The sequence below is a fragment of the Protopterus annectens genome, chromosome 16.part0 (genome assembly GCF_019279795.1).
Source record: "Protopterus annectens isolate FY-2018-M chromosome 16.part0, PAN1.0, whole genome shotgun sequence".
Classification (NCBI taxonomy): Eukaryota; Metazoa; Chordata; order Ceratodontiformes; family Protopteridae; genus Protopterus; species Protopterus annectens.
The window spans coordinates 678,078,534-678,090,798 of NC_056750.1; the positions used below are offsets into that span (position 1 = coordinate 678,078,534).

General features: G+C 43.4%; 1 protein-coding gene across 1 annotated transcript in view; it reads left to right on the top strand.

The window, feature by feature from the left end:
• Positions 1-12,265, top strand: part of CACNA1B (calcium voltage-gated channel subunit alpha1 B) — a 3,578,581-nt gene that overhangs the window by 2,233,125 nt on the left and 1,333,191 nt on the right. Inside the window, exon 19 of the mRNA XM_044058770.1 lies at positions 958-1,064. Coding sequence (XP_043914705.1) covers positions 958-1,064 — 107 coding nt within the window. The remainder of the gene's footprint in view (positions 1-957; positions 1,065-12,265) is intronic.

Genomic DNA, 12,265 nt, shown 5'->3' on the forward strand with positions numbered 1-12,265 from the left:
TGTCATACTGCACAACGTGTATATTACTTGCACAGTTTGCATATAGCTATGCCTGTGTAACTTGACTATTGCATTATCTATACTTCTGATTGTTTACTTATTGATAACTTTTGTCGCTGGAAGTCCAGTGAAAATCATCTTAGCACCCTAACTGAAGTAACTCATTTAAAAAAAAACAGAAATAAAATATATTCATATGCATTTACATAGCATAGACAGAGTTGCTGTATATTCAGTTTTAATGCATTTCATTGTTTGTTTGTTAACCTTTTTTAGGTTTTTATCCAAACTTTGTTATTGATCTACTATTTCTTGTGCTTTTTTCCTCGGACCCTAACTGAAAATGGGCAATGTGACCCAGCTGAACTTTTCTGGACAAAAGTAAGCTAATGGTTAAGAAAATAAGACACACATTCAGGACCTTACCCTCATGCCATTACATGGGTTCTTTCATAGATGGACCCATTATCACATCAACAAACTGTGATTTCACTACAAGTGTGCAAAATCAGTGTGATGCAGGAATTACATGTGGGGCAGATGTGGTTGGCACTGTTGTAAAGCAGGAAATGAAAATGGCCCTGTTCACTGTTAAACATGATTCTGCACCAGTCCATGTTTAGCTCTCTTTTACCCATTGTCTGCTGAAAAATCCAACACTTAGAGTTAATCTTTTGGAATGCAATATTAAAACACACTGATTCATCTAAGTTTGATTCATGACAACGGTTGTTTAAAGGATACAAAAATGAGATATGCTGTAACCTGGGGATAGAAAATCAGGCTGATATCCTAAACATCCTCCATCTCTCTTTCTGTCTCTGGAATATTATGTGCGACTGAGAAAGTCAAAAATGGAAATGAAAATTACCAGATGCTTTTTAAAAGTGGACACCTGAGCATGATGCTGTTTATCTGTTTGACAGAATGAATAAAAAAAAATATGTTTCAATGCAGGATGAAGAAGAGATGGAAGAAGCTGCCAACCAAAAAAATGCTCTCCAAAAGGCCAAGGAGGTTGCAGAGGTCAGCCCAATGTCTGCCACCAACATGTCCATTGCAACGTAAGTACCAGATTTCGAAAAGGAGAACATTCATAAATAGCTTCAGCACAGATGAATAAGTTTAGTTAAACCCTGTTACTGTAACATTTGTTGTGTATCACTGTAGTTATAGTCATTAGTGTAAAGTTTCTTTTCATAAAGAGGATTATGAACAGTTCTCCAACCAAAACCCTGTTGTTATATGTTTGAAATATGGATACCAACAAATTAACCTTTACAGCAAAGCTCCAGAGGTGAATCATGTTGAGAACACACAAAAAAACATACAAAAAAACCCTCTAAAGGTGTTTTGTCAGCTTTCAAAGCGCTAAAGCAGTTAGCAAGTTATGACAGACAGACAGTGACACCTCTTAGGTCAGGGAAAGAACGAGAGTGCGTCAGGGACAGACTGCTGACATATACAACAGGCAGAAAAGCTGTTTTAAATCTGCCTTTTTCATTTGCTGGCTGATACTGGCAGGTCTTTGTACTTAGCACAAGGCTCATTTGTAAGTGCTTAGATGGGCACCTAAAATTGTTAAAACGGTTAGTTAATTTTTGTTTTTATTGGTACTGGAATGTAATCATGGCACTCTGTGCACTACAAAATTATATTCTACAGTAGTCTAAATACAAAACTTTTTATGCTGCAGCTCTTAGCGACTAAACCATGCACTAGATTCACTAAACACATACTGTCATAGGATCATAGGAGGTTACTAGGCTAATAGCCCTGGGGTCCTTAGAAGCCTAGCCAAGAGTTCATCCCCAAAAAAGAAACCTCAGTCAGCACCTGTCACCCCTGTCAATGAGGGACATAGGTGGAACCCCTGGGACAAATTTGTGGCTTCCCATACACTCCTCAAGGTTGTGCTTAAAGAGGGCCAGCAAGGTACTCTAACATGTACGGAAAGTCTATTCCAGAGACAGGGCAGCCTGTGGGAGACCAACTTGTCTCTCCAGCAGGTTTTGTTGATGTCGCATATTAGATTTAGGACTTTTGAGAGGGTAATGCACGAGTAGTTAGACTTACGGGTATGGAACATCTGTAGTAGGACAGGGTCCGATATTGTCTTGTAGGCAAGAGACAGCCTCTGAGCAATCTCTATGATACTGAGTAGAGTGATACTGATTTCAGCCTGTACACACAGGACAGGTGTTAAAGGACATGGATTCTCTTTGTGAGGTATTTCTGTGGCCTTTCCAGTTGGTGCAGGTGTTTGGAGAGGTACATACCAAATGGGGCGTTATACTCAACTGTTGACCTAATAAGGGAGGAGTACAGGGAGGTAATAACCTCCTTTTTTTCTGGATGCAATCCCTTTACTTATGAGATGAACCAAGTAAAAGTCTTTTCTGACCACTGCCGCTCCATGATGGTCGAATGTGAGATTGTTGTTAACCTGAGTACTCAGGTCTCTCACTACAGGTTGTGTGCTTAGGGGTTGCCATTGATGTGACAATCAGTAGCGGCCATGTTTTTGCTAAATGCTATGAAATACATGATTAATAGAATACTATATCTCATGTAAGTCCTTGCATTGTACAGCCATCTAAAATGACAGCCTGACTAAGCCATTACTTTCCTCAAGATTGTATTCTGTATAGACAGTATATGCAGTGAGATTTGTGTGATAACTACATTTAAGTTCACATTCCATGGTTGCTATATTTATGTATTCAATTATTTACCTACCTACTACCTGATTTAATATTTTATTAAGTGGATTAGCCTACCTGGGCTAAACTCATTTTTAGGAGGGGCCCAGGGAGAACCTCTGTCATCCTCTTAGTAAGCATTATTAGACTATTATTATATAGTAAGACTTTAAATGCTTACATTTGAATTCAAGCATGTTTTGTATACAGCTTTCTATAAACGCACACACAGTCTGTGTAGTTGTGTATAGCATGCAGCAGTAGTATTGCCTATACAAGGCATAAAATACTGAAGGACAGAAGTGCTCACCAGTAGGTAGAAGAAGACAATGAAGTGAATGATAGGCCCAGGCCCTCCATAAACAAATGCGTAAGGATAAGCTTAATTCATCACAAAGGCACAAGGAGTGTCTGTCTTAGATGTTATGAGGTAGGAGCGTAGGCAGCCTAGGTAACTTATATTTACTTAAGTTGAAAAATCTGGCCAGGAAGACTGTCTGATTTAAAAACAAGGAACCATATTAGTTATGATTGAAAACAATACATAAGGGCCATCCCTGCCATGGAGTCATGTGTTTAATCTGGTTTGAATGTAGGCAAGAGATGAGGAAAAAAGGAACGAAGAGGTAAGTTAATGTAGGTTCTAGGAAGGAGGAGGACTGCGAGGCTAGGAGTAGTACTGTGTCATAAGTACCAGGTAGTATGAGTAGATGTAGTTCTAGCAGTAAAGTAAAGAACTTTGGGCCAGGCTGAGAAACGCAGTCCACAATACATAAGGCTCATGTGCTTTACCATGCAGAGAAAAGGCCCAACATACTACTTTGGAAGCTGTATAGTCCTGCAAACCAAGATTACTGTTGGTGCTTAGTGTTCATGCAAATGAGCAACACATCATGATGCTACAAGTTTACAGTATCAAGTCAGTCTACTGAAACTGACATTTGCAGTACACGGGCAGCACTGTAGCACAAAAGATAGGATCTCTGCCTCACAGCATTACGGTGTAGCATACATTTTACACCTTAAATCATTGCCTTCATGGAAATTTTGAATACGCTTTCTCTGTGTGCTCCAGTGTCCTTTTGCTGTCTAAACAAGCTTGCTGACTGGGTGTTCTAAATAGTTTGGTTATAGTATATTTGCCGCCTTCTTGTTGGCCTGGGGTATAACTGAAAAGGGCATCAGAAAAAACAATTTACTTTACTGGTTAACAATTTACAATTAATTAAATGAAATGCATTTTGCTAGGTAGTGTAGTTTCCATGAAATGTCAGATTATCAATTCTTTCAATGGGATGGTGGTGACATTGTAAATAATTGCTCACACAAACATGTACGGTCACATGTGTGCTTCTCTCTGTTACCCTCTCTCTCTCTCTCTATATATATATATATATATATATATATATATGAAGTGATGTTGAAATAATAAAACACTTAAAGAACATATAACTTTTTTAAAAAATATACACTTTTTTATTGACAATAAGATGTTAAATGAGCATTTTCTCCCTTAACTGGCCTTTATCTGATCTAACACACTGCAAATGCAAGGTCAGAGTCAGAACGAATACATGGAGTAGATATTAAAACCAATGACAAAAAGCCATCACTTATAATCCATATGATTTTATTCTCATATCAGAGTGATGAGCTCTCCCCCACAACAGACATAGGAACCAACGCTTCTCTATAATCTTTCTGAAGTGAAAATAAGGTCAGATGGATTTGGAATGCTGGTTTTTGTCATCGTTTTTGCGTGTGTGTGTGTGTGTGTATGTGTGTGTATATATATATATATATATATATATATATATATATATATACACGTGTGTGTGTGTGTATGTGTCTACTTTTTCTTATCGAAAGCTCATGCTTTTGAAAAGAAAAAGTATGAGCCCTGTTATGCGAAAGTGCACTTAAACTACAGTGCACTTCATAATTACCATTCACCAAACTGGTAATATTAAAAAAAAAACAAAAAAAAAACACTGGAACACCGAAGCACGCTACAGTAGGAATGAGGGATTATACCGGTTTCCCCACTGTAGTGCAATCTCGGAGTTAGTATATATAAAGTAGCACGGGGAGGATCTAGGGGGCTTGCCCCCTGCAAAAATATCTTTATAGTGTGTTTTTTAATATTACTGGTTCGGTGAACTGGTAATTTTGAAAGTCCACTTTCGCATAACTGTGGTCATACATTTTCTTTTCGAAAGCATGAGCTTTCGAAAAGGAAAAAGTACACACACATATATAAATATATATATGGGCAGCGGTTAATGTTGTCGCCTCACAGCAAGAGGTTTGCTGGTTCGATTCTCGGCTGGGGTGCCTTCTGTGTGGAGTTTGCATGTTCTCCCTGTGTTCGTGTGGGTTTCCTCCGGGTACTCCGGTTTCCTCCCACATTCCAAAGACATGCATCTGGAGCATTTCTCCCCGGGCCTCCGCTGAAAACAGGCTCTGTGGAACCTAGTCGGACATTCCCGGTCAACAAATGTTAAATAAATAAATAGAGAGTGAGGTGTGTGTGTGTGTGTGTGTGTGTGTGTGTGTGTGTGTGTGTGTGTGTGTGTGTGTGTGTGTGTGTGTGTAAGGGAACACAGTCTAAGAAAATTACCAAAGCCACAACAAAGTAACTGCACTGTTGATTTAAGGTCATATGTTTCTTGATAAATAGTGAAGTCATGAGTCTTGAAATAAGTTTCCTAACCCTATATTGCAGATATTTAATATAGCACACATCTCAGACTCCTAAATGCACTGTTTTGTCCATATCTGTCTATTTTTTTCTTAGTCTGGATTTCTGTTTCCCACTCATTTCAGTGTGGCATGATGAGTAAATGATGTGTGGTTAGTGTCCTTAACAGAGTTTATTTAGTTTTAGCGAGATTTTATAGAAAGAATCTGTAAGTGGTTGTTTACTGTTCTTAGGTATATTTTAATCTTGTTTTCAGAATTTATGTAATTTAAGTTGTTTTGCTATACAGTAATGATTATGGATTATTTTGGTTGTTTATAATTAATTTGGGGTGGGTGGCTGCGGTGGTGCAGCGGTTAGCATTGCAGCCTCACAGCAAGAGGTTCTCCGGTTCGATCCTCAGCTGGGGTGCCTTCTGTGTGGAGTCTACATGTCCTCCCTGTGGTCACGTGGGTTTCCTCTGGGTGCTCCAGTTTCCTCCCACATCCCAAAGACATGCTGTAAGTGGATTGGACACTCTAAATTGGCCCTAGGTGTGAGTGTGTGTGTGTGTGTGTGTGTGTGTGTGGAAGGTTGGGCGCCTAGCTGTCAACTCGACACCGTAACACTCCACTGCCAGTCATGAGCGGACAGGTGATCCGCTGTGATGACCCCTAACTGAGAAAAGCCGAAAGAAGAAGAAGTTAAATATTAGATTGATTTTTTAATTTTCTGACTGATTTATTAGTAATGATATTTTCGGACTGGCTGTTTGTGGTTGTGATTTTCTTTTGTATTTTATTATGTTCTTTTCATTCTAATTTATTTCATTTCTAGGGCTTTGATTTATGTGGAGAGGCTGTTTTTCTAGGAGTTGTACACGCAAAAATGCACAATGTGTGAAGTTCTCTTGCCAAGTTATATTGATAGGTTGTAGAGTATAAGTGGTTGATAGTTTGCATAGACTGATATCAAATGATGAAATGTGGCCACGATGGTAAAAAACACACACGTGCACACAAATTATACAATATCCTAAAGTTATGCATATTGTGCTGTGAGTGCATTTGCGAGAATGTTAGCACACAAGGATGGACCATAGTCACATTCCAGTGCAGTCCACTCTGTGCTGCCAAGAAATAATGCACAAAATGCTGCTGTGGTTTGAATCCTACATTCAAACAGTCTTCCTTCATCTTCTGTGCTGTTTCGCTGTGGACCTTAACACTAATATAGATTCCACAAGCAACTTGATTGCATGCTGTTTGTTTTTCACCCTGTTTTTACCTTATGCTAACATATGCTTTGTACACTATTTACTGTGTCCTATCCTACTGACCACATGGCTACCTTGTGCACACATCTTTTGAAGGGTGCAGAGTGCTGCCAGGCTCTTTGAGTTTACATTTGTACAGTCATAGTTTCTTATGCACTTTCCATGCATAGGGAGCACATAACTGTTGTCTACTCTTCAAGCTGTTTATGCACAATCATGTTGTAAAGCATGCAACGGTGCTCTGTGCTGTACCCTCCTACTTTTCATACTGTTTGTAGGGCACGTATTGCTGTTGTGCATGGTACATTGAGTGAATAGTTATGCATACTGTTCTTCAGTGCTGCATTCACTATACTGTATCAACTAAATTGCATACAATGTATCCGTTCTCTATACTGATCATTCTACGGCTTGTTACACTGTCACCTCCTAGGAGAGAGACAGGCAGTTCAGAAAAGATGAGAGTCTGTTTCTAAAGTGTATGTCTGTTAGCTTGATGTATCAATATTTATACCACTTAGCCTTTTCAATGAGTGCTTATAGGGATTTTAGTAAAAACCTTTTACCTATGACCCATGAGCTACATTATGTACATTTGCCCTCCATAACAAAATTGCATAATGACTGTGGTTAGGATGGTAAATAGCTGTATAATATTTATTTTTTTTCATGATGATTAATCCTTGAAGAAGTTATAATTATTGGGGGTGGGGGGTGAAGCACCATGATGGTGCAAACCCCTCAGTTAAATTCCATAGTTGCCAGCATGATGATTGGTGATGGGAGTTGCGGAGGAATTCCTTACATCAGTCTTCATAAATTAAATTATTGCTGAATTATCACTGTCTCCATCATTTCATATCAGTGTCATTCATTGGAATGGTGAGAAAATGGATGAACCTTGATGCAGAAAACATAAAATGTTAAGTTGTCTATCTCGCCTTCATTCTTGCTGGATGGGTTCGGAGCCGACCTCGGCTCCGACTCGGCCACTCTAAAAGCTCGAGAGTTGGTTCCACCGGCTCGAGGCTCCCCTTATATCCCACAATGCTAGGCGAGAGTTACCTCAGATCTCGTTTGCCGCTACAGCTTCGAGGTTGGTTGTTTCTACCGGTTCCTGGTGAGTGCTAATTTTTCTTGTAAAAATTACTCTTTAAAACCCCTTTTAAGTTAATATTCTTACTTAGTTAGTGTAGATTAGAAAACTTTATTCCCGACCCTAAATATTTCCGTTTTCCTTCCCTAGAACCTTTGGGTCTTCCATTGGGCCTTTAGGCCTTCCCTTCCCTAGTGGAGTGTGTGTGTTTTTTGTAGTTTATCTAGTTTATTGTAGTTTAAATTCTAGTTTTACTACTAATTTTATTGTGTTTTCCTGACAGGGTATAACTTGTGTGTTTGTGTGCGTGTTTGTGTACACCTGTCAGTTAAAAAAATGTCTAAAGAAGCAAAGGTCTCCGGATTCAAGAAGTGTGATGCGTGCTGTCAGAAAATGTCTCTGACAGACGCTCACACTTCTTGTGTCTATTGTCTGGGGCCTTTGCACCTGCAGGACTCCTGTGCTGTGTGCCATGGCTTCGGCCCCAGGGTCCTGCAGGAAAGAAAAAACAAATTAATTCTTAGAGGCTTACTGAAGCCAGAGGATTCCCTGTCAGTTTCAACAGGGAAGCCCTCTAAGGCATCGAGGTCTTCGGCTCCGACTTCTGAGCCGAGACCTCAGGTTGCTCAACCTTTGCCTTTATCGGCTCCGGCTGGAGCCGATAAGTCTCAGTCCACAGTTTCTGTGGCTCCTCGGCTCGGCGGAGCCGAGGTTATTGAGTTCCGTGTCGGCTCCGACCAGACCTTCGGAGCCGACAACTAGGAAGAGGTCCAGGTCACCATCTCTTGGCTCCGTTCATTCGGCTCCAGGATCTCCCCTGCTGTCTGAACGGAGCCAAAGGTCTCACTCCTCTAGGTCATCGAGGCTGTCGGATCATGACCTTCAGAGGGTAGTGAGTCGACTACTTAAGTCCGAGGCACTAGCCCAGATGCTTCAGAGCCCGACTCATCAGTCGATGCCTGCCCCGGTCCATCAACATTTTCCTCCTTCGACTCTCTTGAGTTCGGAGCCGGGTCGCGTCAGAACCGAGACTGTGAATACGTCGGAGCCGAGACATTTGTCTTCGGCTCCGTCGTCGGCTCCGTTTTCTTCTTTGGAAGAATCTCGGTGCCGGACTTCCCTCGTCGGCTCCGAGGGGGTGAGTGGCATCGGACCCTTGTCCGACCCCCCTCTCCCTCTCGGGGCTTCGGCGCTGGTGAGTTCGGCTCTGACATCGGCCTCGGAGCCATCACTGTCGGTGCCGAGGGGGGTTCTTAGCTCCTCGGAGCGGGGACCTCTGGCTCTGCCTGACAGGGGTGCATTCGAGGTCATGCGGAGTGTGTTAGATCCTGGCTCTACTCCACAGTTGGCTCCGTCTGCCCCTCCCTCTATGCTGCCTCAGGGTAAGTCGACTCACTCCCTCATCCCGGACTGCAGAGAGCCAGCTCCTCAGGAGCCCCCTGTGGGGATTTCATCCTCTTCCGAGGCCTCTCCTGATTTGGCAGAAGAGCCCCCTCGGAAGAGGAAGTGTAAGAGGAAACACATTGACTCACCTGAGTCTATCACGTCAGACACAGATTTGGATGATTCTGAGGGTTCCCCCCGTTCCCCTTCTGAAGATGTCTCATTTGTAGACATTCTGGAGATCCTGAAACAGAGGGGAAATTGGCCAGCCCTCAACCCTTCGGAGGACGAATCTGTGTATCTTGAGGCGTTTGGCTCTCGTCCTTCCACCTCCTGGGTGTCGCGTCCCTTTGACCCCCTCATGCAGGTGGTTGCTAAGAAGGCATGGACGGCTCCTGATTCAGTGGACCCCACTCCCAGGAGACCCTCTAAGTTCATCACAGCTCCAGCAGACAAGCAGTTTTTAACAAAAGGAGTTTCTGTGGATGCTATGGTGGTAGCTGCTGCCACAAAGAAGGAATTGGCTGATCCTTCAGTACCTGTCCATCCACCTAACAAGGAATCTAGGTCCATGGATAGGTACGGGAAGCGGATGTTCTCCTCAGCGACATTTACCATGCGTTCGCTGAACTACCTGTGCCATTTCACTCGTCTTCAGAGGGACTTGATCAAGGAAGCGAGTGAAATGTTAAAGGATCCTACAGCTGCGGGGTTCCAAGACAAGATGAACACGCAGCTGGCTACCCTTAATTCCATATCCAACTCCTCCATGCGCCTCCTTTCTTACGCGGCTGATGGAGTGAGCAGAGCCGCAGGGACAGGTGTGGCCTTACGTAGGCACGCCTGGATGCGGCTATGCAATTTTGCGGACCCTTTCAAGACGTCTTTCACGAACTCCCCTTTTGATGGATCATCTCTCTTTGGTCCTCAAGTGAAAGAAACCCTGACTAGGTGCGAGACTGATGGCAAGACCCTTTCTGCCGTCGGAGTCCGTTTTTCAACTCCTTCCAGGCCTTACCCCAAAGGCCAGAAGGGTGGAAAGATGTGGTTCCGTAAACAATCTCAAGGGACTTCGCCTGGCGACAGAGTCGTTTTCCTACCAAAGGCAGAGGTGGGAATAACAATGGTAGACGTCGCCCTAGGGGCAGGGGGGGTCCGCAGAACCAGGGCAATCGGGAAGCCTTCCCTGACAAGCCCTTTCAGCATCCCTGAGGTGTTGCCCGACTGCCCATCTTCGGAGGCAGTCGGGGGAAGATTGTCACTGTACCCAGAAGCCTGGCTATCCCTGACTCAAGACAAATGGGTACAGTCCATCATTTCCGAAGGCTATTCTATCCCCTTTCTTCGCTTTCCAAATCAGTCAAAAAAATCCCTTCCAGATGTTCCACCCACTCAAAGGGATCTAGCAGCTTTGGAAATTTCAAAACTGCTTGCAAAAAGAGCAATTCAGCCAGTGCCAGCAGACCAACAAGGATCCAGAATCTACTCAAGGTTCTTTTTAGTTCCAAAGAAAACAGGGGACTGGAGACCGATATTGGATCTCAGTGTCTTGAACAAATCAGTCAAGAAAACAAGATTTCGGATGGTCACGCTGCAATCCATCCTTCCCCTTTTGGGCAAAGGAAACTGGATGTGCTCTATAGACCTTCGGGATGCGTACTATCACATAAAAATGAACAGATGCTCCAGAAGATTCCTCCGCTTCAGGCTGGGAACCAGTCATTTTCAGTTCAGGGCCCTGCCCTTTGGTCTCACGACTGCCCCGCGGGTGTTTACCAAATGCATGGCAGTGGTAGCTTCTCACCTGAGACGACAAGGATTCCAGGTGTTTCCATATTTGGACGACTGGCTCCTCACAGCTCCCACCAAGCATCTCCTTCTGATGGCCAGAGATTATACTTTTCGCGTTTGTCAAAAACTGGGTATTTCAATAAATTGCGAAAAGTCTGTTTTGTCGCCTTGTCGTACTATTACTTACATAGGCGCAAATCTAGATACTATAAACATGTCTGCAAGGCTAACACATCAAAGGATATCAGACATTCACAAATTGGTATCACTCCTTCTCAACAACAACAGAATCAAAGCCAGGTGAGTTCTAAAGGTGTTGGGAATCATGGCAGCGGCCATACCTCTCCTTCCATTAGCCAGATACCACATGCGGATCCTTCAGTGGATGCTTTTTACTCAATGGTCATACCAGGAACTCCCAATGTCTCACACCATTGTGATCACGCAGGCGTGCAAAAAGCATCTCATGTGGTGGATGTCTTCCCCCCAGCTCCTGTCGGGAAGACCCTTTGTTCCACCTCCTCCGGTTGCTACTCTGACAACGGATGCCTCCCTGATCGGGTGGGGGGGGCATTATCAGGGCAGGACAGTCCAGGGCACATGGCAACCGAATGAATGCCACTTGCACATAAATGTTCTGGAGATGAGAGCAGTGCTTTTAGCGTTGCAAGCCCTTCAAGACTCTCTTCCCTTGGGAACAATTGCAATCCAGACAGACAATATGTCTGTAGTGTGGTACATCAACAAACAAGGCGGAACCAGATCATACCGCCTGTGTCGAGAAGCACTCAGACTGTGGCAATGGGCGATTTCTTCTCAGCGTTTTCTGATAGCAACGCACATCCCCGGGAAGTCCAATCATATTGCGGACAAGTTGAGCAGAGCTATTCTCATGCCTCACGAGTGGTCTCTGAAAGACTCTGTAGTGAGAGAAATTTTTCTCAAGTGGGGTCAGCCTTGCTGTGATCTTTTTGCTACTCCCCAAAACAGCAAGTGCAGAGAATATTTCACTCTATTCCCTTTACCAGGCCAACCCAGCAGAGACGCTCTAGTCCAAGTTTGGCCCCGGGGACTTCTGTATGCATTTCCTCCTTTCCCACTGATCTCTCAAGTAATTCAGAAAGCTATCGCTCAGAAGGCCTCCTTGATCCTCATTGCTCCTTACTGGCCTCGACAAGTGTGGTTCCCCTTTCTACATCGTTTTCTCTTGGTGCGACCTTGGAATCTGGACCTAGTTCCAGATCTTTTGATCCATCAGTCGGGTCAGTTTCATCGCTCCCTCCCCTCTCTGAACCTCACTGCTTGGTTCCTCCAGTTCCAACCGTAGCCAGGCTTCC